Source organism: Salmo trutta, chromosome 25 (assembly GCF_901001165.1).
Source record: "Salmo trutta chromosome 25, fSalTru1.1, whole genome shotgun sequence".
In the NCBI taxonomy this organism is placed as follows: domain Eukaryota; kingdom Metazoa; phylum Chordata; class Actinopteri; order Salmoniformes; family Salmonidae; genus Salmo; species Salmo trutta.
In genome coordinates, this window is record NC_042981.1 from 27,312,161 (window position 1) to 27,339,868 (window position 27,708).

The 27,708-nt window shown below is 42.8% G+C and overlaps 1 protein-coding gene across 1 annotated transcript; it reads left to right on the plus strand.

The window, feature by feature from the left end:
* Nucleotides 1-110: 110 nt before the first annotated feature.
* On the plus strand, nt 111-27,708 carry peli2 (pellino E3 ubiquitin protein ligase family member 2). Its single transcript, XM_029713457.1, has 6 exons — nt 111-449; nt 10,173-10,302; nt 18,232-18,333; nt 24,531-24,728; nt 25,001-25,189; nt 25,410-27,708. The coding sequence occupies exons 1-6, from the start codon at nt 373-375 to the stop codon at nt 25,986-25,988; spliced, it is 1,275 nt and encodes a 424-aa protein (XP_029569317.1). The 5' UTR covers nt 111-372; the 3' UTR covers nt 25,989-27,708.

Sequence of the window (27,708 nt, forward strand, 5' to 3'; positions counted from 1 at the left end):
GTGTTTGATCAATAAATGGGTTTAAAAAAAAGTGTGGAATGTGTCTAAAGTCCCCCCCACCCCCATATAAAGTAAAGGACAACTGAATGGTATGGTCCACCCTCTGCTCCTGGCTGTTTTTGGATCTGCTTTTAAAGCGGATTGAACCACCGAGTTGCGTTAACTAGGACTCACAAAACAACGTTTTTGTTCCATTAATTTTAAAAGAAAGACTGCTCTATATAGTCGTAAATACGTATGCAACGAGATATACAGTGAAATGGCAGTTGCGTACACTCTTTGTAGGGAATCCCTTGTGTTCTTTTCCCTCTGAATTTGAGAGAGTGCATTGAGATCGAGGGGCGCCTGCTGTCCATTGAAGCAAGAAGCCTCATGTTTTCGCCAAGCCAGGAGGAGCAGTGCGCCCCTACAAAAGACCCAATAAAATACGGGGAGTTGGTAGTATTAGGGTAAGTTGAAGAAAAACTTCCGTAACTTACTAAACGTAAGTGTTGGTATTTTAGAAAGTCAACAAGTTAGCTGGCTAACAATTTGTAGGCCAGTTGGAGAAGTCGAGGCTATGTTTGTGACTGATTGAACTTTTTTCCAGCACTGAAAACAGACTGGAGTTAGCGGTCTTCGCCGTGAATAAAATTAACGCTTTAGTTACTTCGATTAAGATATGTAAACAAACTTTTCCTAGGTACACTGCTATCGTTAGAGGCCACAGAGAATTTGACGCGCCCACGTTACTCAACAAATCAGAAATGTGTAACGGTTTAGTAGCGATTTGTTTTCATTTACTTTTTCGGAAACGGTATAAACGTTCTATTTATTTACAACGTAACCCACAATGCAGGTGTAGATTGTGGTGGAAGGGTTTGAGATAATAGTACATATGAGTAAATCACAGAATTCCCAACCTTGCAACAGTGTTCTTTTAGCGCCTGTGTTGTATATTTTTGTTCCAATAAAAGTTGCTCACAAGTAATGACTGGATTCAGGGCGGATGAGGAATTCGGAAGTGGCGATTTCCCCCATCCCCCCCATCCTAACTTTTTTCCTAACATGTTGCTTTGCTTACGTGATAAAGTCATCTCTCATAGCATCAGAGTATGCTAGTGTTTCCACGCGACTTTAATGAAGGCTCAGACTTCGGCTAACGTAGGCCTGCTTCTATGTTCCAAATTTTAACCCTCTTTGTGTTTTTTTTTTACATTTCATGTAAACTGTTTCAGCGATAATATAGTCTTTAATGTTTTAGTGCTCACAACTTTTTTGGGGGGAACTGACAGGAGCACTACCCACAGAAAAAAAGTAATCAACTATGTTCTCAATCGATACAAATGCCATTTAGGGAATGTAAGACTCCTTGATTCATCTCTTACTGACATATTTTCGGAACATCCAGAACACCAGTGGACATGTTTGTTCCGTTTATACATTAAATGTTATACAGTAAGTAGGTCTACCATTCATAGATGCTAAAACTACTTTTAGCACCAATTGATGATAGCAGGGATGCCACTTTGGTTGTAGAAGTGGGGGGGCATAAAGTGGCATGGGTCTGGGGGTCCTCCCCCAGAATGGTTTTGGGCATCTAAAGCTAATTTCCTGCATTTTTACACAATCCAATATGTCGTCTCTATTTAGAACAAAAAGTCAAAATATGCCCACAGTCATTAAGCTAGGTAAGATATAATTATTACATATGTTTGTGATTAATAAGACTGAGCTAAATCAAAGGTAATTCAATAATAAATATTGTGTTGCACCTTTAACCAATTGCCTAACAAATGAACAACTCTTCCTTACATTTTTGTTAGATGTGTTTTGTGTCATCAGGAAAAGCCTCTATCAACCCTTGATACAGTTTGGAAATCAACTTTGGAGGTTTGTTGCTTTAAAATAGCATCTGGCTTGTCCAGTGTTTGCTGCACAGAGAGAACAAGTGTTATATCTGAAAAAAACACCTCACCTCCATCAGACTGGTCTTCCCTGGCTGCCTGACCCTGCTGTGATCCCTGTCACCATCTGAGCCTCTTAAAATGAGGCATGACAAAGAATTACCTTGGTGTACATTTTATTATCCAATAATAGAATCAATGGTTCCATATTGAAATGACCATTATTCCCAGATCCCAGACTGTAGCTTTAAACTGCTGTCCTGTAGCTACTGTAGGTCTACCCATCGCTTCAAGATAGAACTTTGTATCATTTACGGATATTGTTAATATACAGTGCATTCGGAAAGTATTTAGACCCCTTGACTTTTTCCACATTTTGTTACATTACAGCCTTATTCTAAAATTGATTAAATACATGTTTTCACTCAATCTACACACAATAGCCCGTAATGACAAAGCAAAAAAAAAATGTGCACATGTAATAAAAATAACAGAAATAGCTTCTTTATATAAGTATTCAGACCCTTTGCTATGAGACTCAAAATTGAGCTACACACAATATCCCATAATGACAACACAAAAACAGGTTTTTACATTTTTTAACATTGATTACAAATAAAAAACAGATACCTTATTTACAGAAGTATTCAGACCCTTTGCTATGACACACAAAACTGAGCCCAGGTGCATCCTGTTTCCATTGATCATCCTTGAGATATTTCTACAACTTGATTGGAGTCAACCTGTGGTAAATTAAATTGATTGGACATTATTTGGAAATGCACACACTTGTCTATATAAGGTCCCACAGTTGACAGTGCATGTCAGAGCAAAAACCAAGCCATGAGGTCGAAAAAATTGTCCGTAGAGCTCCGAGACAGGATTGTGTCGAAGCACAGATCTGGGGAAAGGTACCAAAAAATGTCTGCAGCATTGATGGTCCCCAAGAACTCAGTGGCCTTCATCATTCTTAAATGGAAGAAGTTTGGAACCACCAAGACTCTTCCTAGAGCTGGCTGCCTGGCCAAACTGAGCAATCGGGGGAGAAGGGCCTTGGTCAGAGAGGTGACCAAGAACCCGATTGTCACTCTGACAGCGCTCCAGAGTTCCTCTGTGGAAGGTTCCATCTCCAGAAGGATCTCTGCAGCACTCCTCCAATCAGGCCTTTATGGTACAGTGACCAGACGGAAGGCTCTCCTCAGTAAAAGGCACATGACAGCCTGCTTGGAGTTTCCCAAAAGGCACCTAAAAGACTCTTAGACCATGAAAAATAAGATTCTTTGGTCTGATAAAACCAGTGGTACAAAAAGTGCTCAATTGTCATACTTGAGTAAAGTAAAGATACCTTAATAGAAAACTACTCAAGTGAAAGTCACCTAGTAAAATTCTACTTGAGTAAAAGTATTTGGTTTAAAATATACTTAAGTATCAAAAGTAAATGTAATTACCAAAATTCCTTAAATTAAGCTAACCAGACGGCACCATTTTGTTTTATTTATTTATTTGCGGATAACCAGAGGCACATTAAAACATTCCAACATAATTTACAAAGGAAGCATGTGCATTTAGTGAGTCCGCCAGATCTGAGGCAGTAGCGATGACCAGGGATGTTCTCTTGAGTGCATGAATTGGACCACTTTCCTGTCCTACTTAGCCTTCAAAATGTAACAAGTACTTTTGGGTGTCAAGGAAAATGTATGGAGTAAAAAGTGCATTATTTTCTTTAGGCATGTAGGGAAGTAAAAGTAGGCAAAAATATGAATGGTGAAGTACAAATACCCCAAAAAACTACTTTAGTAGTACTTTAAAGTATTTTTACTTAAATACTTTACACCACTGGATAAAACCAAGATTGAACTCTTTGGCCTGAATCCCTACGGTGAAGCATGGTGGTGGCAGCATCATGTTGTGGGAATGTTTTTCAGTGGCAGGGACTGGGAGACTAGTCAGGATCGAGGGAAAGATGAACGGTGCAAAGTAGAGCATACAAGACCTGTTTTTTAATAGCCATTCTCACACGGTTTGTCTTAAACTGGTGGTGGCATAGATGCTTTGCCTGGCAGCGGGCTGGCTGGGTGAGTGGGTCTTAGGGAATGAAAATGGGGATTGATCAGGATAAAGCCTCTGCCTCTCCTCTGTCTCCTCTCTGTCTATTCATTGTGCCTGTGGGACTGAGGCTATTGACTGCATTGTGAGTCTCCTAGGAACAGCTCTGTGAGGGAAACTTGTATTCGACTGGGACTTCTCCGGGTAGGTGGCGCACAAACCTCCAAACCACCAATACGGGAGGGTGGTGACTAACTGTAGATGACATCTGCTGTTGAGGATGAACCAGAAATGTTGCTGTACATTGTCACAGTTTGGACTGGTTGTGACCTAAAGCCCCCCCAACTCTGTCACAGTGACTAGGGGAGTGCAGATGACTCTTTCCTGTGAATGACAAGGCTGTTGAACTAGGCTGCTCAGTCTCTAGTCTAATCCCTGCTATTATCCAAAGGCAAAATCCGCTATCTGTCTGGGCCAGGTCAAAAGGGAAAGGGATTACAATAGCTACAGCACAGAATGCTGTCCCAGCTAATGCAACGATGAAGATGGTTCCAGGTGACATTACATACTTCACTTCCTGTCCTTAAAGATTGATAATGGACTGGTATTTATGTCCAGTCTTCCCATCTGACCCCAAATGGCTTAACTGGAGTAGGGGAGAGATGTTATGGCCCAGTAGCATCAAGCTAGGGAGAGGTCAACTGTTATGTCACATGCTTAGTCTATACCTGTTGTTTACGAACAGTGAAATGCCCATCCCAACAATGTTGAGAGAAATAGAAAAGTAATAGAAGACACAAGGAATACATACACAATGAGTAACGATAACTTGGCTGGATTCACAGGGTACCGAGTCGATGTGCAGGGGTATGAAGTAATTGAGATGGATATGTACATATGGGTATGGGTAAAGTGACTGGGCAGTAGCAGCAGCGTATGTGATGAGTCCAAAAATAATTCATGCAAAGGCTGGTCAATGCCCATAGTGAACTCCAAAATTATTGGGACAGTGACAATTTTTTTGTTTCGGTTCTGTACTCCAGCACTTTGGATTTGAAATTCTACAATGACTGTGAGGTTAAAGTACAGACTGACAGCTTTCATTTGAGGGTATTTTTTTAATCCATATCAGGTGAACCATTTAGAAATGACAGCACTTGTTGTACATAGTCCCCCCCATTTTTAGGGGAGCAGAAGTAATGGAACAAATTAACTTATGTGTATTAAAAAGTTCCAAGTATTTGGTTTTGCATTCAACAACTACATCAAGCTTGAGACTACACATTTGCTGGTTGTTTTGGTTCTCAGATTATTTTGTGCCCAATAGAAATTATGTATTGTCATTTTGAAGTCACTTTTACAGTACATTTGAGTAATTTAGCAGATTCTTTTATCCAGTGACTTACATATTTTCATACTTTTTTTCATACTGGTCCCCTGTGGGAATCAAACCCACAACCCTGGCATTGCAAGCACCATGCTCTACCAACTGAGCGACACGGGACTATAGTGAATAGAATGTTTATAAACACTTCTACATTCATGTGGATGCTACCATGACTAGAGATAATGGTGTGTGGAAATTAGAGACATAAATATCATACCCCCAAAATGCTAACCTCCCCTGTTATTGTATTGGTGAGAGGTTAGCATGTCTTGGGGGTATGATATAAAATGCTAACCTCCCCTGTTATTGTATTGGTGAGAGGTTAGCATGTCTTGGGGGTATGATATAAAATGCTAACCTCCCCTGTTATTGTATTGGTGAGAGGTTAGCATGTCTTGGGGGTATGATATAAAATGCTAACCTCCCCTGTTATTGTATTGGTGAGAGGTTAGCATGTCTTGGGGGTATGATATAAAATGCTAACCTCCCCTGTTATTGTATTGGTGAGAGGTTAGCATGTCTTGGGGCTGTGATATTTGTGCGTCTAACTTTCTCACTCATCATTATTCACTATTCATTCATGATTTTCCCTAATCATGGTAGCATATAGGCTTTGGCGGTATACCGTATACCAGGGTGTTTGAAAATAGCCACAAGATGGTTTTTCAATAGCGTCAATACATTTAGAAACTATACATTTTTATATTATTAGCTACTTTTTAAGTAAATACCTGCAGTCAATTTGTATAATATGTTAGGAGATGAAGATTTCGTTCTTCATTTCACCTGTCGTATTACGAAGCTTACTCTAGTTCCCCAGAACAGTTGAGCCAGTCATTTGTTTGTTTGTAAATAGCACACCTGGAGAAAGTGGGATCAGGTGAGTCCAGCTGTGTATTGACAGGGGTCGCGTTTTGTATTGATAGTCAAGTGTTTTTTTTGTGTGTGTTTTTCTTTGCTTCGATAGAGTGATCAGAGACGTGCAACTATAGTTTTCTTTCACAGATGACAACAGAAGTGCAAAGCTATTTGGCTGGCAGCCATACATGTAGGCTAAGTGAGCTTACAATAATAAATGAAAACTATGCATGGCCATCATTTTTCTGTTTCTCATAGAAAGAATGTAGCCATCTGCATTTCCTAAAGTTAATCTTGCATTTTACTGGAGGATTTTTTTACATTTGTATTTATTTTACCTTTATTCAATTTGGCAAGTCAGTTAAGAACAAATTCTTATTTTCAATGACGGCCTAGGAAAAGTGGGTTAACTACCTTGTTCAGGGGCAGAACGACAGATTTGTACCTTGTCAGCTCGGGGATTTGATCTTGCAACTTTTCGGTTACTAGTCCAACGCTCTAACCACTAGGCTACCTGCCGCTCCATGTATGTAGTCTGGCTACACATCAGTCAGAGTGCTGTCTGCTGATAGAATACCTGTTCGTGAATTCTCAACCAAGTGGAGAAGTGCAACTGAACCACAAATTGAGTCTGATGCCAAGCAGAATTTACAATAAGAAGATTTTTAGATCTGCGATACAACACATAAGATATTTCTTATGTGTTGTATCTTTTTTTCCTGTGTGAAAAACACATTCTGCTTTAACGTGACCCCAAAGTTTAACTTATTAATTCAGCCACATACTTAGATAAGGTGACGGGGCATCGTATTGTGTTGGCTTTCTGCTGTGTTTGAGAAGCCAAAGCTCTTTGAAGGAGTTATCTGTACAGCTGCTACTGCTATCTTTTGATTTCCTTGTTTTTTTGCCCTCCTCTCTGTTCTCGGCCCGTCTGCTCCTCCCCATCTTCTCCGAGCAGAGCAGGCAGGCCCGTTGCCCTAGCGACTCCAGACTCCATACAGACACCGCATGTATACAGGCTGCTCAATGTCTCTGGTTCACAACACAAAAAATGACATTCGTTAGCTCCTACCTATATATGTATAACTTTATGAGCTGGACTGCATGTCTTTGCTATAAAAAAAAGTGTTTTATTTACCTAGCAGCCTCCATGAAAATTCACTATTACTTGTGCAAGTTTTGTTAGCATTCTGCTAATAGATGCCCAATGGGCTTTTATGCATTTTGTTGGCGCCCCCTTGTGTACTAAACTGGTAATACCGTAAAACCAGGGATAAGAGGACAGTAGGACGATATGAACATCTGGATACTGCCCAAACCCTACTAGCGTCTACATAATGTAGAAGTGTTTAGAAACATATTCTTATTTACAATAAAAGTGACTCCAAATGACACTACAATATTTAGCATTTATGTTTGTGTACAAAATAATCTGAAATGGCAACATGCATCCAACAGGTATCGATGAAAATACACTAACATCATAGTCCATTATTTAATTTCAAATCCAAAGTGTTGGCGAACAGAACCAAAACAATAAAAATGTGTCAATGTCCCAATACTTTTTGGATCTCACTGTAGCTATTTAACTTTTTAGCCATCTTATTGCTTGGGGGTAGAAGCAGTTCAGTGTCCTGTTGGTTCCAGACATGGTGCATCGGTCCTGCTTGCTGTGCGGTGGTAGAGAGAACAGTATGGTACTGTTGTCCTGGTACCAAGGACAATAACCGCTTTAGAGACAGGTGGCTGCCGAAGGCTAAAAGAAGAGTGCAATTGATCCTGCCTGATTGTGGACTGATCACTGCGGTTGTGACTTGTTTCATATTGATCGTACTTGTTTGCAGTCAGTCAGTGATGGCAGAGATAACATATTCCCCTGTGAGAGGGTTGTGTCGCGCAGACCAGCTCTACCCTGTTCTGACTGAGGCCATGTGTTTGCCTGGCTGTGGGGACAGGTGGCCCGGGCAGGACGGAGGAGTGTGGGGGGGGGGTCACTCGCTGCTGTTGCATCAGTGTTGCATTAAGGGGGCTTTGGGGATTACAGTGTAATGGTTTGTTGTTTAGCCCATTCACTAATTAAAATAAAGGAGGTTGACTGATTTACTTAGTGAACATAATTCATTCTGAAATACTGTGATCTCAGTCTACGTGTCAGTCTGAACTCTCTTATTTGCATGATCATTGTGGGTGGGTGGGTGATAGGCCTGTGTTGGATGGGAGGAGCGCATGGGGTTTCCCAGCTGTAGGGGCCAGCTGGTGGATGTAATTGTTCTGGAAGGGGCGTCTCCATTCACCAGGCAGACCAGGCTTGTAGTAACAGCAGACTGAGAGACTGGGCATCACAAGGGGGCACCAAGATGGAATTGTGAACCACACAATTGTTATGATGAGGCCATTTTGTCCTGTGTTTTTATGAGTCAGACAGTTCAGGTTCCAAGTTATTGTGACTAATACGGTAGAGCTATTACGCTGTTGAACCTTCATGTGAGTCAGAGAGCCTCGCCGGTCTGGACACTCCGGCGAGGCTGGACAGTCCAAGACTAAGGAGATGATTGTGGACTACAGGAAAAGGAGCACCGAGCACGTCCCCATTCTCATCGACGGGGCTGTAGTGGAGCAGGTTGAGAGCTTCAAATTCCTTGGTGTCCACGTCAACAACAAATTAGAATGGTCCAAACACACCAAGACAGTTGTGAAGAGGGCACGACAAAGCCTATTTCCCCTCGGGAAACTAAAAAGATTTGGCATGGGTCCTCAGATCCTCAAAAGGTTCTACAGCTGCAACATCGAGAGCATCCTGACTGGTTGCGTCACTGCCTGGTACAGCAATTGCTCGGCCTCTGACCGCAAGGCACTACAGAGGGTAGTGTGTATGGCCCAGTACATCAATGGGGCAAAGCTGCCTGCCATCCAGGACCTCTACACCAGGCGGTGTCAGAGGAAGGCCCTAAAAATTGTCAAAGACCCCAGCCACCCCAGTCATAGACTGTTCTCTCTATTACTGCATGACAAGTGGTACCGGAGTGCCAAGTCTATGACAAAAAGGCTTCTCAACAGTTTTTACCCCCAAGCCATAAGACTCCTGAACTGGTAATCAAATGGCTACCTGGACTATTTGCATTGTGTGCCCCCCCCAACCCCTCTTTTACGCTACTGCTACTCTCTGTTTATCTTATATACATAGTCACTAACTATACATTCATGTACATACTACCTCAATTGGGCCGACCAACCAGTGCTCCTGCACATTGGCTAACCGGGCTATCTGCATTGTGTCCCACCACCCACCAACCCCTCTTTTACGCTACTGCTACTCTCTGTTCATCATATATGCATAGACTTTAACCATATCCACATGTACATACTACCTCAATAAGCCTGACTAACCGGTGTCTGTATATAGCCTCGCTACTCTTATTTTCAAATGTCTTTTTACTGTTCTATTTCTTTACTTGCATGCATACATACATACATACATACATACATGCCTTTTTTTTCCCGCACTATTGGTTAGAGCCTGTAAGTAAGCATTTCACTGTAAGGTCTACACCTGTTGTATTTGGCACACGTGACAAGTAAACTTTGATTTGAAAGTGCAGCAGGAGACCTGACGCACATTCAAAACTCTGCTCTGCTAAAGGCTAGTATAGATCAACAGCTGGAGCTACATCGTGGCTAGCTTAGACGGGGAAAGCATTTAAAGTGCATTATGTAATAACTCAGTAATAATCCAAGGTGATGCTTATATCACAAATAAAATGAATGGGATTTCTGGTGGTGGATTAATGAAAGTGGATAGAAATGGCCCTTCTCTAAAACCCCAAGATCACATTTTATTATTCATCACACATTCATTTCCAGACGTGTGTTCTGTAACATATTCTCTAAGACCTTTTCTCTCCTGGAAGCATATGTTTACCCACCCTTTGTGGACAATTAATTCCCGTTGTCTCAAATGTTGAAAACTCACGTCTTTCTCCTCTTGTTTCTGACAGGTACAATGGCTCCCTCCCGAACGGAGACCGGGGCAGAAGGAAAAGCCGCTTTGCCCTGTACAAGAGAAGCAAAGCCAACGGTGTTAAACCCAGCACCGTCCATATCCTCAACACGCCACAGGCCAGCAAGGTAAACCAGGAACCTAGGCTACTCATGTAGGCTATTCATGAATGAACTAAGTCATTGGTTGGATTAATACTTGATGAGTTCTCATAAATATGTTATGGCCCCACTTATCAAATTGATAGTCATTTTTAAACATTTTCTTTTACACACAAGATTTTTCATGTATCTACGTTGGAATCCCAGTCAAGAAAATATTGCTGCTCTGTTGATAGATCGGTGACATTTACTACACAAAAGCTGCAGACTGCAGCTAGTAAACTTCCCAATCCTGTATATGTCTGCCCTCTTGCAATTGGTCTCCTAGATAAATCAAGCACACATTTCGGAGTACTTCTCCTTTTTGAAGTTTGCGTCTTCTGGCTTCAGGCCCGAGTCTGGGTTGGTCTCCCACCCTGTAGCCTGACTGTGAAGTCTGCTGGCTGGTTGCTCTTACTGGGAGAAGGTTAGGCGCTAGCTGATAAAGGCTGTGTAATCTCTGACGGCCTGTTTACTTTACTGTGCTCTTGTCTGTGCTGTTTCATGACACTAGGGCTGACCCCATTTAGTCGATTGTTTGGTCGATAGGCTGTTGGTCGACCAAGATTTCTTTAGTCAAGCAGTTGCAAAAAAAAAAAAACAGTGTACCAGACACCTGTCTGATTTGTTTCTGTCTGAGTGGACTAATCCATGGGGAGGGCACAGTCCATCACTCTAAAACATGTCCTACTGTATTTGTATATGGTTAAGGACAATGGTGTAACACTAAAAATAATATTTTATAACATGTGCTTTCTAACGTTTGATAGCGGTTGCTGTCCGCGGTTCTGAAACATCAGTGAGGTGTTGAATTAGTGCCTTTTACTAGATCATGTTGCAATGTGGATAATAGCAAAGTTAACCAGCATATTGATGTTGAGAACAATGCGGCAGAGGCAGCAGCGGAGTAAGAAGACGAGAAAACAGCCCTTGCCTTAATTGTCTAGGAAAATTGAGGAGAGGAAACTCCAACTTAATTTGGTCGATAATAAATAGTCATAACTGTTAAATGTGCCTGGCTTTTTAAATTATCCATAGACTTTGTATATATATATATATATAGTGTATGTGCACACCTTCAAATTAGTAGAGTTGCTATTTCAGCGACACTTGTTGCTGACAGTTGTATACAATCGAGCACACAGTCATGCAATCTCATAGACAAACATTGGCAGTAAAATGACCTTACTGAAGAGCTCAGTGACTTTCAATGTGGCACCGTCATAGCATGCCACCTTTCCAACAAGTCAGTTTCTCAAATTTCTGCCCCGCTAGAGATGCCCTTGTCAACTGTAAGTGCTGTTATTGTGAAGTTGAAACGTCTAGGAGCAACAACGGCTCAGCCGCGAAGTGGTAGGCCACACAAACTCTCAGAACGAGACCGCTGAAGCAAATTGTCTGTCCTCGGTTGCAACTCTCGCTACCGAGTTCCAAACTGCCTCTGAAAGCAACGTCAACACAAGAACTGTTCGTCGGGAGCTTGATGAAATGGGTTTCCATGGCCGAGCAGCCACGTACAAGCCTAAGATCACCATGTGCAGTGCCTAGTGTCGGATGAATTTGCGTTTGGCGGATGCCAGGAAAACGCTACCTGCCCCAATGCATAATGCCAACTGTGACGTTTGGTGGAGGAATAATGGTCTGGGACTGTTTTTCATGGTTCAAGCTAGGCCCCATAGTTCCATTGAAGGGAAATCTTAAAGCTACAGCATACAATGGCATTCCAGACGATTCTGTGCTTCCAACTTTGTGGCAACAGTTTGGGGATTGCCCTATCCTGTTTCAGCAGGACAATGTCCCTGTGCATAAAGCAAGGTCCAGACAGAAATGGCTTATTGAGATCGGTGTGGAAGAACTTGACTGGCCTGCACAGAGCCCTGACCTCAACCCCATCGAACACCTTTGGGATGAATTGGAACACTGACTGTGAGCCAGGCCTAATCGCCCAACATCTGTGCCCAACCTTACTAATGCTTTTGTGGCTGAATGGAAGCAAGTCCCCGCAGCAATGTTTCAACAACTAGTGGAAAACCTTCCCAGAAGAGTGGAGGCTGTTTATAGCAGTAAAGGGGGGGGACCAACTCCATTTTCATTCCCATGATTTTGGAATGAGATGTTTGTTGAGCAGGTGTCCACATACTTTTGGTTATGTAGTGTATCTACAGAAATAAGACAGATCTAGCTAGTGTTGGCAGTTTGAGTGTTTGTTTAATAGTCTACTGATTCAGTGAGCATCAAGCCTCACAACACGTCGGTTGATAAACTATTTCACCAATTCGGCTGTTTTTTTAATCGTTGCTATGCTATAAAAGCTTTACTGTTATTTTAATTAAAACAGGCTCTCTGGTGTTATTTATTTAGTGTTTACACTTTCAAATTGTCAGAAATTATATTAACAATAATAACCCTCCTTTTTCTTGATCTCCTTATTGTTATCATTACTATTATGATCATTATAAGAAGCAATATCATTAATAGGCTTAGTATAGCAGCCTTGTATAACCACCATCGAGCCGTAGGCCTCTGGACCCTCTCTTTCTAAAATTATTGTTGCAACCCCTATTACCAGTCTGTTCAACCTCTCTTTCATATCATCCAAGATCCCTAAAGATTGGAAAGCTACCGCGGTCATCCCCCTCTTCAAAGGGGGTGACACATTAGACCCAAACTGTTAGACCTATATCCATCCTGCCCTGCCTCTCTAAAGTCTTCGAAAGCCAAGTTAATAAACAGATCACAGACCATTTCGAATCCCACCGTACCTTCTCCGCTGTGGAATCCGGTTTCCGAGCTGGTCACGGGTGCACTTCAGCCACACTCAAGGTACTAAACGATATCATAACCGGCATCGATAAAAGACTACTTTGCAGCCGTCTTCATCGACCTGGCCAAGGTTTTCGACTCTGTCAATCACCGTATTCTTATCGGCAGACTCAAATAGCTTTGGTTTCTCAAATGAATGCCTCGCCTGGTTCACCAACTACTTCTCAGATAGAGTTCAGTGTGTCAAGTCGGAGGGCCTGTTGTCCGGACCTCTGGCAGTCTCTATGGGGGTACCACAGGGTTCAATTCTCAGGCCGACTCTTTTCTCGGTGTATATATCAATGATGTCGCTCTTGCTGTGGGTGATTCTCTGATCCACCTCTACGCAGACGACACCATTCTGTATATATCTGACCCTTCTTTGGACACTGTGTTAACTAACCTTCAAACGAGCTTCAATGCCATACAGCTCTCCTTCCGTGGCCTCCAACTGCTCTTAAACGCTAGTAAAACCAAATGCATGCTTTTCAACCGTTCGCTGTCCGCACCCACCCGCCCGACTAGCATCACTACTCTGGACGGTTCTGACTTAGAATATGTGGACAACTACAAATACCTAGGTGTCTGGAACACTGTAAACTCTCCTTCCAGACTCATATTAAACATCTCCAATCCAAAATCAAATCTAGAATCGGCTTTCTATTTCGCAACAAAGCCTCCTTCACTCACGCTGCCAAACTTACCCTAGTAAAACTCACTATCCTACCGATCCTCGACTTCGGCGACGTCATCTACAAAATAGCTTCCAATACTCTACTCAGACTGCATCCAGTTTGCTATCACAGCGCCATCCGTTTCGTTACCAAAGCCCCTTATACCACCCACCACTGCGACCTGTATGCTCTAGTTCTCCACTGGCTCCAGGTCATCTAAGTCTATGCTAGGTAAAGATCCGCCTTATCTCAGCTCACTGGTCACGATAACAACACCCACCCGTAGCACGCGCTCCAGCACGTATATCACACTGGTCATCCCCAAAGCTAACAACTTCTTTGGCCGCCTTTCCTTCCAGTTCTCTGCTGCCAGTGACTGGAATGAATTGCAAAAATCGCTGAAGCTGGAGACTTAATTCCCTCACCAACTTTAAACATCAGCTAACTGATCGCTGCAGCTGTACATAGTCCATCTGTAAATAGCCCATCCAATCTACCTACCTCATCCCCATATTGTTTTTATTTACTTTTCTGCTCTTTTGCACACCAGTATCTCTACATGCACATCATCATCTGCTCATTTATCACTCCAGTGTTAAATCTGCTAAATTGTAATTACTTCGCTACTATGGCCTGTTTATTACCTTACCTCCTCCCGCCATTTGCACACACTGTATATAGACTTTCTTTTTTTCTTTTGTGTTATTGACTTTTCGCTTGTTTATTCCATGTAACTCTGTTTGTGTCGCTTTGCTTTATCTTGTCCAGGTCGCAGTTGTAAATGAGAACTTGTTCTCAACTAGCTTACCTGGTTAAATAAAAAAAGCATGAGACTGTTTTTAGTCTTTGCTGTAATAAAGGCTTAAACAACAGACTTTCTGGTACGCTTTTAATTTATTTTGTGTTTACATTGTTCCAAATGGTCAGAAGAAATTCTATTGTAATCTATAATATGCATGCAGTGCATGTTTCTTCTTTTTCTTGATCTCCAGTATTTTCCACAACTAGTCAAATTTATTCCACAGAGCAACCAGTGAACATTCTCCCATTTCGAGTTTATTTGTAACGTCCTCTTCATGTGTTCGGAGTTTGTTATAACCTATTTATTGATATGCTATAAGTCAGACCTTATTGGTCATGTGCATGCGATGCATACATGTGTCATGTGAAGAGAGCAAGGGTTGAGGGAATAGAGAAATGTTTTTCCTAAACAAATGAGATTTCAGTAATCAAACTTTTCATTCAAATGGTTGTAATTATGTTGCAGCTTCAGCAACAGCGTGACAAACACTTGATGTTCTGTGGTGGTCGCTGCAGCAGGGAGGAGAGACCGACAACGGTTGCTAGTCAGTCATATTTTATTTTTTTTACACAGCGCAGCAACTCTGGGCCTGGCACAATCAAATTGCGGTCGGACTCCCTCTTGTCATTTGTGTGTCATCATTTCATCAAGCATAGCGCTTAAAGCATCAGGCAAGCTCAGTGCATATAGTTGATTTGATTAAAACACATAGGATGTGTCTGCGAAAAATACGTTTTAAAATTTCGAGCAGATACTCATTCAACAAAGTTTGAGTCGGAGACAGCCCTACATGACACACCACATTAGAACAAGTTAGGTTTATGTAGGAGGTCATGTACTGTCTGTTTTAAATTGATTGGGCTTTATTAACCCCCCAGCACCTTCACCTCCCCTTTCCCTCTGCTATCACCCTGGTATCAGGGCCTGTATGAAGCTTGGTTTAGCGGGTGAAGTGAGGAGGAAGTTGTTGCAGTTGGCTGACCTTCCGCTCACAGCTGTACACACAGAGATGAAATGGCTGTTCTTTCTGGCAGGCAAGAAAGGGAACCTTGTTTTGAAATTCTCCCTTTTGTGGCCCTCCGTAGCCTACCACTGTCAGTGAATGAGTTCAACATACCTATTGTCCTTGAGCCAGCACAGAGTTCTATTTGAAAGCAGAGATTTGAGAGGGCAACTATTATGGATATCCGTGTGTGTCCCCCGATGCCTTCTCTCGCTCAGCAGGAATGTGTTTTTCACTCAAGACACACACGCCATGTGAACATAATGAGAAAGCTGACTGACTGAGTGAGTGGGGCTATGCACACTCTGGTAGATAATGAGGATCTCTGCCACTGCCAGACTCCTATTCAAATCCTGCCCTGCTCTCTAATCTGCCCACTTGATCTCAATTAGAGGGGTCTGTCCGGGTGTGTGTGTGTTCCTTTGGGTGTTCCCTAACATACGGTTTAGGCCACTTTGTTCTCCAGATCTCATTTGGTTGCGTGGGGTTTTAGTGGGACTTTAGCACTGGATATGCGGAAATCCAAAAGGAGAACCAAATGTTCTGTTGAAAATGTTAGTTAACTCTATCATGGTTGTTTCTTACTCCTGCAGACTCCCGTAGCGCGGCACGTATGTAGACCGTGCCTAGCGTAGTGGGAGGGCTGTGACTGAGTATAAACTGTATCTGAGCCCAGACAGACACCGGTGGATGGATGTTGGCAGTGTGCTCTGTGTTAAGACAAGCCCCTGTATGTCTCGCTACAGGATCTCTTTTTTTTTTTTTTTACTTTTTTTCTGCAGCTGCACAATACAGCAATCGTGAGTGACCCACTTTTACCTCTCCCTTGCTCACGTGATGGAGCTGTTAGGGGAAATGGAATTTAGATTCCGATTTAGAGTGGTTGGGCTGGGTGGCTGCAGGGCTGGGTGGCCGCAGGGCTGTGTTTGAGAGGCTTGAAATGAATCCCCCTTCACGAAGCTCAGCTGATAGCCTGGCCTTTGTTGACTGAGCCTAAAGGCTGGTTCATGGTCACTGTAATGGAAGTGTTACATCACAGGAACACTGATCCCTACTGTTCCATTCTGAGTATTACTGTCCCAACTCCTATTTGTTTTTGTCCAGTGATATAATCAAGGGGTTGTGCAATCATCTAATGATTCCCCCAACATGAGTGGCGGAGCGGTTGCGGAAAGCATTAGTTCCCTTCGTGACTCCCTGGTACATGGCTGCTCTTTGCTCTAATGTTGTGAGAACAAACAGTGGTCATCAGATGCTACCGGGTCGATAGTAACCTGCCTAAATGTCTACCGACCCATAACACTCACGTCTGTAGCTATGCAGTGATGTGAAAGTCTGGTCATGGCTCACATCAACACCATCATCCCAGAAACCCTAGACCCACTCCAATTTGCATACTGCCCCAACACATCCAAAGATGATGCAATCTCTATTGCACTCCACACTGGCCTTTCCCACCTACACAAAAGGAACACCTATGTCAGAATGCTGTTCATTGACGACAGCTCAACGTTCAACACCATAGTGCCCTCAAAGCTCATCACTAAGCTAAGGACCCTGGGACTAAACACCCTCTGCAACTGGATCCTGGACTTCCTGACGGACCCCCCCAGGTGGTGAGGGTAGGTAGCAACACATCTGCCACGCTGACCCCTGAGGAGCCCCCGTGTTGAGGATGTGTGCTTTGTCCCCTCCTGTACTCCCTGTTCACCCATGACTGTGTGGCCAAGCACGACTCCAACACCATCAGTAAGTTTGCTGACGACACAACAGTGGTAGGCCTGATCAACGATGAGACAGCCTATAGGGAGGAGGTCCGAGACCTGGCAGTGTGGTGCCAGGACAACAACCTCTCCCTCAACGTGATCAAGACAAAGGAGATGATTGTGGACTACAGGAAAAGGAGGACCGAGCACTCCCACATTCTCATCGACGGGGCTGTAGTAGAGCATGTTGAGCGCTTCAAGTTCCTTGGTGTCCACATCACCAACAAACTAGAATGGTCCAAACACACCAAGACAGTCGTGAAGAGGGCACGACAAACCCTATTCCCCCTCAGGAGACTGAAAAGATTTGGCATGGGTCCTCAGATCCTCAAAGTTCTACAGCTTCTACCCCCAACCCATAAGACTAATCAAATGGCTACCCCGGACTATTTGCATTGACCCCCCCCCCCCCCCCCGCTGCTGCTGCTACTCGCTGTTTATTATCTATGCATAGTCACCATACCTACATGTACATATTACCTTGACTAACCTGTGTCCCCGCACATTGACTCGCTACTGTTACCCCCTGCATACAGCCTCGTTATTGTTATTTTGTTGCTCTTTTATTTTTTACTTCGTAAATATTTTTCTTAACTGCATTGTTGGTTAAGGGCTTGTAAGTATTTCATGATAAGGTTTACACCTGTTGTATTCGGCGAGTGTGACAAAACATTTGATTTGATCACCTTTATATCACTGAAGAAGCCCTTTGTTTCAATAGGTTTGTATGATTTCATTAGTAATGAGCTCATACAATGTCATTTACAAATTACTTAATATCCTATTAAGAGTTTCAATGTAAGATGACTGTCATTATCAGTCCATTATATACATGTGTAGAATGCATCTTTTGATCTTCTGTTGTTTCAGGCGGTGAACTGCAAAGGGCAGCACAGTATTTCCTACACTCTGTCCAGGAACCAGACAGTAGTGGTGGAATACTGCCATGACAAAGACACAGACATGTTTCAGGTAAGTCCACCCGTTTCAATATTCCAGATGATCCATTTCATTATCCTTTTTACTGAAAACCCTCAAACCATAAGTTTATAAGGCAATCTGCTTAATAATATACAATTCATGTTAATGCATTTTTAACAAAACTCTGGTCTGTTTTATTTAAATCTTTAATGAAGTCTGTCTTCCCCATGGAATTGTTTGCTATGAAGCTGGGCAGTGTTTCTATAGCACTGTGGTCTCTGTGATCGTCTGTCCCACTTTCTTTGTCTTCTCCCCACTCTCCTTCCCTCAAGTGAACCCGTGTTCTGTTCTGCACGCTGTTCTCCCCCTAGCGTTAATCTACAGCACAGAGACCGCTCCACTCCCACCAGGGAGACGTTCCACTGCTCCAGACACGCTTTACATTCTAACCTTTATTGTGTCTGTGTCTGCAAACGGCACTAAGTAAACAAAAGCCATACCCAGCAGAGAGCTGTTTAAAAACCCACTCAAGGACAAACGTTGGCCTACTAAAACAACGTTTGACACATCAGACAGTTTGATCTTCAACTCTACAAACTGAAAATCGTATTAGTAAATCTCGATACCAAAATGATGAACATGGAGAGAAATTAGGGAAAATGTTAGCACACCAGCTGTGTCAGAACCGCGAACCAAACCATACCTGAGATAAAAGACGAGCTGGGTAAGAGGTGTATTGAACATTTAGAGATTAGTTCAAGCTTTCTTAACTTTTACTCACAATTATACATTTTGGAATCCGCTGGTAACGCTACCTTATTCAACACCTTCTTTTAAAACTTAGATATTCCCACAGTTGAACCTGAGATACTGTAGCTGCTGAATTGGAAGAACATTTCTCTGTAGAAGAGATTGTGTTGGCAATTAAATCTATGCAGTGTGATAAATCCTCTGGGCCTGGTGGATTTCTGAGCGAATTCTTAACAAAATTCTCAGATCAACTTTTTCCTCTCTTGATTTCCGTATTTGAGGATTCATTCTCATCATATTCTTTACCTGGTAGGTAGCCTAGTGGTTAGAGCGTTGGGCCAGTAACTGAAAGGTTGCAAGATCGAATCCCCAAGTTGACAAGGCAAAAATCTGTTGTTCTGCCCCTGAACAAGGCATTTTACCCACTGTTCCTAGACCGTCATTGAAAATAAGAATTTGTTCTTAACTGACTTGCCTAGTTAAATAAAGGTAAAATAAAAACAATCTTTTTTTATACTCAAGTAATTTGGATTTGATCCAAATTTTATATCCTGGATCAAAGTCCTTTACTCCTCTATGGCTGCAGTACGCACAAATAATAACCTTTCATCCTCTATGGCTGCAGTACGCACAAATAATAACTTTTCATCCTCTATGGCTGCAGTACGCACAAATAATAACCTTTCATCCTCTATGGCTGCAGTATGCACAAATAATAACTTTTCATTCTCTATGGCTGCAGTACGCACAAATAATAACCTTTCATCCTCTATGGCTGCAGTATGCACAAATAATAACTTTTCATTCTCTATGGCTGCAGTACGCACAAATAATAACCTTTCATCCTCTATGGCTGCAGTATGCACAAATAATAACCTTTCATCCTCTATGGCTGCAGTACGCACAAATAATAACCTTTCATCCTCTATGGCTGCAGTATGCACAAATAATAACCTTTCATCCTCTATGGCTGCAGTACGCACAAATAATAACTTTTCATCCTCTATGGCTGCAGTACGCACAAATAATAACCTTTCATCCTCTATGGCTGCAGTATGCACAAATAATAACTTTTCATTCTCTATGGCTGCAGTACGCACAAATAATAACCTTTCATCCTCTATGGCTGCAGTATGCACAAATAATAACTTTTCATTCTCTATGGCTGCAGTACGCACAAATAATAACCTTTCATCCTCTATGGCTGCAGTATGCACAAATAATAACCTTTCATCCTCTATGGCTGCAGTACGCACAAATAATAACCTTTCATCCTCTATGGCTGCAGTACGCACAAATAATAACCTTTCATCCTCTATGGCTGCAGTACGCACAAATAATAACCTTTCATCCTCTATGGCTGCAGTACGCACAAATAATAACCTTTCATCCTCTATGGCTGCAGTACGCACAAATAATAACCTTTCATCCTCTATGGCTGCAGTACGCACAAATAATAACCTTTCATCCTCTATGGCTGCAGTACGCACAAATAATAACCTTTCATCCTCTATGGCTGCAGTACGCACAAATAATAACCTTTCATCCTCTATGGCTGCAGTACGCACAAATAATAACCTTTCATCCTCTATGGCTGCAGTATGCACAAATAATAACCTTTCATCCTCTATGGCTGCAGTATGCACAAATAATAACCTTTCATCCTCTATGGCTGCAGTACGCACAAATAATAACCTTTCATCCTCTATGGCTGCAGTACGCACAAATAATAACCTTTCATCCTCTATGGCTGCAGTACGCACAAATAATAACCTTTCATCCTCTATGGCTGCAGTATGCACAAATAATAACCTTTCATCCCATCTCCAACTTCAACGTGGGACAAGACCGGGTTCGTCAGCTGTTTGCCATCGCAATCAAGCCTTTAGCCACAGCAATACGTTATAACGCCACTATCAAAGGTTTTCGAAGAGGGGGCTTAGAGAATAAAGTCTCACTCTATGCGGATGACATGCTATTATATAACAAATATAGCTTGCTCTGGAAAGAATTAAGAGACCTGCAAAATTATCAGTTTCTCTGGTTTTACTATTTTATAGGTATGTGTTTATTCTATAAACTACTGACATTTCTCCCAAATACAAATATTGTCATTTAGAGCATTTATTTGCAGAAAATGACAACTGGTCAAAATAACAAAAAAATGCAGTGTTGTCAGACCTCGAATAATGCGAAGAAAATACGTTCATATTCATTTTTAAATAACACAATACTCATTTTTTTACTTGGCAATTCAGAAGTCAATATTTGGTGGAATAACCCTGATTTTCAACCACAGCTTTAATACTTCTTGGCATGCTCTCCACCAGTCTTTCACATTGATGTTGGGTGACTTTATGCCACTCCTGGCGCAAACATTCAAGCAGCTTGGCTTTGTTTGATGGCTAGTGACCATCCATCTTCCTCTTGATCACATTCCAGAGGTTTTCAATGGGGTTCAGGTCTGGAGATTGTGCTGGCCATGACAGGGTCTTGATCTGGTGGTCGTCCATCCACACCTTGATTGACCTGGTTGTGTGGCATGGAGCATTGTCCTGCTGGGAAAAAAACAATCCTCAGAGTTGGGGAACATTGTCAGAGCAGAAGGAAGCAAGTTTTCTTCCAGGACAACCTTGTATGTGGCTTGATTCATGCGTCCTTCACAAAGACATAACTGCCCGATTCTAGCCTTGCTGAAGGACCCCCAGATCATCAGCGATCCTCCACGAAATTTCACAGTGGGTGCGAGACACTGGCTTGTAGGCCTCACCGGGTCTCGCACCCACTGTGAAATTTGGTGGAGGATCAGTGATGATCTGAGGGTGATTCAGCCAGGCTGGAATCGGGCAGTTTTGTCTGTAAAGACTTGCCTATGTAATAAAATAAGTTTATCCTTATATCAAAGGGGGCATAGGCATGGTCTATACCAGGGTTCCCCAACTGGCTGTCCACATTTTTCTGAGCAAATTCTTTTATTAATAATGTTTTTTACCAGGTAAGTTGACTGAGAACACATTCTCATTTACAGCAACGACCTGGGGAATAGTTACAGGGGAGAGGAGGGCTGAATGAGCCATTTGTAAACTGGGGATGATTAGGTGACCGTGATGGAATGAGGGCCAGATTGGGAATTTAGCCAGGACACCAGGGTTAACACCCCTACTCTTATGATAAGAGCCATGGGCTCTTTAGTGACCTCAGAGAGTCAGGACACCCGTTTAACATCCCATCCGAAAGACAGCACCATACACAGGGCAATGTCCCCAATCACTGCCCTGGGGCATTGGGATATTATTTTAGACCAGAGGAAAGAGTGCCTCCTACTGGCCCTCTGTCACCACTTCAAGCAGCGTCTGGTCTCCCATCTAGGGACCGAACAGGACCAACCCAGCTTAGCTTCAGAAGCAAGCCAGCAGTGGGATGCAGGGTGGTATGCTGCTGGCATGGTAATGTTTTGTGTGGAATTTTTATTGTTGGACATAAGACTGTAGAAACAGGAAATCGGCTCCAATTTACTTTAATTTAAGAAATCTGTTCCCAAGTTTTTCCACACAAATGTAAGAAAGGATTATGTTTTAGTTAAACATATCTGTTTGGGCTTCTTGCAATCAATTTGCAGTTATGTTCCGGCCCACGGACCATCCGCTCCAGAAAAAATTGGCCCGCGGCTGAATCTAGTTCATGATCTAAACGTTATTAAACTCGCACAATCCGGAATCCCTGGACTCTCTTAATAACCAATGGGAAGAGGATTTACGTGAACAACTTTCAGATGAGTATGCTTCAAAGAATCCATTCTTCATCTATATGTCTAAGACATGCTGTAATTCAATTTAAAATAGTTCATCGTCTGCATTGGTCAAAGGCAATGTTTTCCAAGATTAGACCAGAAATAGATCCCACTTGTGACCGATGTAAGCAGGCTCCTGCTACTTTACTGCCATGTTTTGGACATGCCCAAAATTGACAGATTTCTGGATAACAATAGGAGACATTTTCTAAGATACTGGAGAGACCTATAGTGCCTTCGGAAAGTACCCAGACCCCTTCCCTTTTTCCACATTTTGTTACAGCAATATTCAAACATTTTCCTCATTCATTTACACACAATACTCCATAATGACAAAGCGAAAACAAAAGTATTAAAAAAACCAAGCATTGAGGTCGAAGGAAATGTCCGTAGAGCTCAGAGACGGGATTGTGTCGGGGCACAGATCTGGGGAAGGGTACCAAAACATTTTTGCAGCATTGTAGGTCCTGAATAACACAGTGGCCTCCATCATTCTTAAATGGAAGAAGTTTAGAACCACCAATACTCTTCTAGAACTGGCGGCCCAGCCCAACAAGACTCCAGGCTGTAATCGCTGCCAAATGTGCTTCAACAAAGTGCTGAGTAAAGGGTCTGAATACTTATGTAAATGTGATATTTCAATTAGCAAAATTTTCTCAGCATTTTTTGCTTCATCATTATGTGGTATTGTGTGTAGATTGATGAAAAAGTCATTATTCGGAGTGGCACCATAGGAGGCCCCCTCTGAACAGTTCTATGGGCAACATGCTGGTAATTTACTAGTCTTCTAGGTAGATGTCTTATGCTATTTAAGTGGAATGATCTGTTTCCTCCTACTTTTAACGATTGGATAAAGGAAGGCATGCAACATCTCAAGCTAGAGAAAATGCGCTGCTCCGTTAGGGGATCTGCAATTACATTTTATAATATCTGGCAACCTTTCCTATCCTTTGTAGAAGACATGGACCAGCTAATTTCACAACTCCATAAACCAACTATAATTTAAAATTTGTATCACTATTTTTATTCTACTTTTTATTTTATTTATAAAATATATATATATTACTTAAATTCTATATCATGCCTGCTTTAAGTCTGGTTTTAGGGTGGGGTTTTGTTGGAGCATGGGGGGGTTGATTTGGGTTTGGTCTGGGAGGAGATCCGTGCGTGTTTTTCCCTGTACTTGTTCTGTCTGTATAATCATCATTAAAAATGGCAATTAAAAAAATTTAGGAAAATGTTAAACAAGGACAAACGTTGAAAGACAAAGCATTTACTTTTCTGTGTTAAGCTCAAATTGATATATCATTATTTAATCAGTATCTTATTGTATCACAATGCATACAAATTCTATTGGTTTGTGACCTTGTTTGATTAAACATAGCATCCTTAGCTAGCTGATGGAGGACTATATATCCATACAGTCACTGTTCATCCTGGCTATGGAGAATTCATTGACATGTTCTCATTCATTATTTTTATATATATATATATATATATATATATATATATATTGTTTTTGTGTGATCTCTGATGCTGGCAGCATCTGAGCCTACTGTTTTTACTATTTATTGAGGAAATAGCCCATGAACGCAGGCACTGACCTAAAAACAAACACTTTCTAAACCACCTTGTTTTACAAATGGATGTTCAGACCCTAATGGTGCAGGTGTCTGTTGTAACCAGGGCTGACTATATTGTCCTGCAGATTGGCCGCTCCACAGAGAGTCCCATAGACTTTGTGGTGACGGACACTGTGTCTGGGGGTCAGGAGGGAGATGAGACGCCCATCACCCAGAGCACCATCTCGCGCTTCGCCTGTCGTGTCGTCTGTGAGCGGGTCCTGCCCTACACCGCCCGCATCTACGCTGCTGGCTTTGACTCCTCCAAGAACATCTTCCTGGGGGTAAGACTGGGCTCACGGGGGGCTGTCCCAGGGCTAGGAATGTCTCCTGGGTTGATTGGTATTCAGATTCTTTATTTTATGACAATAATGCACAATGGAACACTTCTAGCATGTTTTTACTTCTCCTGTTTTCCTCCTAAGAATCTGAGCCTGGTTCGCATGTGCTTGTCTAGCATTCCAGACAGAATCAACTAGATTAGCACACAATTTATACTAGCACCAGTGTTATGTAAGCCCACTACTGTGTGACTTTCCCCCTGTCCCATCCTCAGGAAAAAGCCGCCAAGTGGAAGAACCCGGATGGTCACATGGACGGGCTGACAACCAATGGAGTGCTGGTGATGCACCCCAGGGGTGGGTTCACAGAGGAGTCCAAGCCAGGAGTATGGAGAGAGATCTCTGTGTGTGGGGATGTTTACACCCTGAGAGAGACCCGCTCTGCTCAGACCCGCGGCAAACTGGTCAGTAGCACTGATGATGCTCCACCATTACCCTGATTTGAAATCTGTTGTCAGTCATTTAGGTCAAATAAAGAACCATTTAAAAAATATTACAGCATTCAACATCATACCATATACTCTTAAAAACGTAGTTTCCATAGACTTAGTGCTCTAACCCAGCTGTCAGTGTTGAGCCCAGTGTAACCTAATGGAGCTGTGTGTGCTGCGTTGCCCCCTGCAGGTGGAGTGTGAGAGCAACGTGCTGCAGGACGGTTCCCTGGTAGACCTATGTGGAGCCACCCTGCTGTGGCGCACAGCTGACGGCCTCTTCCACACACCCACCCAGAAGCACCTGGAGGCCCTGCGGCAGGAGATCAACGCAGCGCGCCCCCAGTGCCCTGTGGGCCTCAACACCCTGGCTTTCCCCAGCATGCAGCGCAGCCGTGCCCTCTCCTCCCTGGAGGACAAGCAGCCCTGGGTCTACCTGGCCTGTGGCCACGTGCATGGCTACCACAACTGGGGCCACCGCTCGGAACAGGAGCCCAGTGCCCAGCGGGAGTGCCCCATGTGCCGGACCGTGGGCCCCTACGTGCCGCTGTGGCTGGGCTGTGAGCCCGCCTTCTACGTGGACGTGGGCGCCCCCACACACGCCTTTGTGCCGTGCGGTCACGTGTGCTCAGAGAAGTCGGCAAAGTACTGGGCGGAGATCCCTCTGCCCCATGGCACCCACGCCTTCCATGCCGCCTGCCCATTCTGTGCCACCCAGCTCAGCCTCACCCAGGGCTGTGCCAAGCTCATCTTCCAGGGCCCCATTGACTGAGCTGCGAGGCCCTGGGGTGGGGGAAAGAACGAGGCAGGAGGGCCAACATGCTGTGAAACTGTTCAGACTATTTAGTGCTTTGTTTTTTATCACCGGACTGTAAAGAGGAGGAACGCTTCACAAGGTTGATGGTGTACTACAACAGTGTGTTCCAAGTTTCCGTGGAGATGGGCCTGAAGGCAGTGGTCCATTACACAGTGTTTGGGCTTCTGGTTCTCTGGATGGCCACTGGCGTAGTGTACACACAGCGATGTGGACCTAAGGCACAACCACAAAAACCATCATACTCTTCAGCTGCCAGCCATCAGCTTTCAACTCAACTGAGCTAACTCTCTGGACTGTGCAAGCTAAAATGGCTGCTCATTTCAAGTAGAAGGGCTACAAAACGTGTTTCTCGATCATAAACTCCAAACGGATTACAGAGAGTAGGTGTAGTTAGGGTCTGTGGGGGTTGGGTGGGGTGGGTTCATGGTGGGCCTGAGGTGCATGATTTTCACAGAGCCAGACAGCTGGACTGTTGGCTGGGAGGAGGACCGAGCGAGCCAGCAAGGTTCATGGATAACTAGTTAAGTGCTCTCCATTGGCTCCTCAGCTCTTATCTGGTTTTTAATGGTATCCAGAACATTTAGCCTTTCCAGAGGTGAGCTGAACTCTGTTCTGTTCAGGGAACAGATCCTTAAAAGAAAACAAGTGTTTTTCTCTCCTCTTGTACAGAGATTTATCCAGTGCCTGGGGCTCCCACTAAAACCCTGGGAATATTTTTACTAAATGAAAAAAGCTATTTTGTTGAGGGAGGGGGAGAGTTTTACATAAAGTATAAAGAAATTTAACCCACAGAATATTTTCCATCTTTTTATTCTTTAAGAAGTATTTTACTACACTGAGGTGTACAGTTTTTTTTGTTTTTTTAAAAATGTTTTTAATGAATATGTTAATATATTTTTGTCTTGTAACTATTGTGTGCATGTAGGTTGGATCACATGGGTGTGCTTGAATGTGTCAACACCGGCTCATACGGAGAAATTAGTCCCTTGTGAAGTAACCACCAAAAGGCAACAACAGGCCACTGGCATCAACCTTGTGGGTCATGACAATGACTCTATTAAAATACATACTCTCCTCACCATTGGCGCTTTAGCCTAAATTATGCAATTGCTTTGCTGAATGGCTAGGTCTGTTCCTTCTTAATATACTGTAAAACTCGGGTGTCTCATATCAGTAAGGCCTTTGTCAACTCTTGTGAAATAGATGAACTTTTGGAAGTGTAACTCACTCACACCTGTGAGCTTTCTTTAGTCTTTTCCCATACTCAGTGTGCACTGTTGAATTTGTAGCTTTATCTCATGCTGGGTTTTATCCAATGATTTTTGTCTGCTCCCAAACCTGGGCACAGTCACTGCAGCATTGATGGATTATACCAAATATAAAATGACTTTTCTCTCTGATGCAACAACTGCTTCCTGCAACGCAAAGTGTTACTGTACGCAAATTAAAAACCTAATTGCTATTGTAGAATACAAATCTAGTTCAGGATGACAGTCAAAGCTATTTGTTTGTACTCATTATCATAAGGATATTATCATGTGCCAACGCCAAATTTATCAAATCCAATTGTGGAGATGGATCAAGTGGGCCAAATGCGTATGAATGGATATAAGAAATGACGTTGTAGGTGGGCTGTGAGGTGGAAATAAGTTGAAACTAAAGAATTTGAATCAAA

What these genes read in the sequence shown, in the direction of transcription:
- peli2 (XM_029713457.1), top strand. Translation starts at nt 373, where the DNA reads ATGTTTTCGCCAAGCCAGGAGGAGCAGTGCGCCCCTACAAAAGACCCA. An exon ending in GGGGAGTTGGTAGTATTAGG is followed by an intron (nt 450 to 10,172) that starts GTAAGTTGAAGA and finishes TGTTTCTGACAG; the next exon opens with GTACAATGGCTCCCTCCCGA. An exon ending in ACACGCCACAGGCCAGCAAG is followed by an intron (nt 10,303 to 18,231) that starts GTAAACCAGGAA and finishes CTGTTGTTTCAG; the next exon opens with GCGGTGAACTGCAAAGGGCA.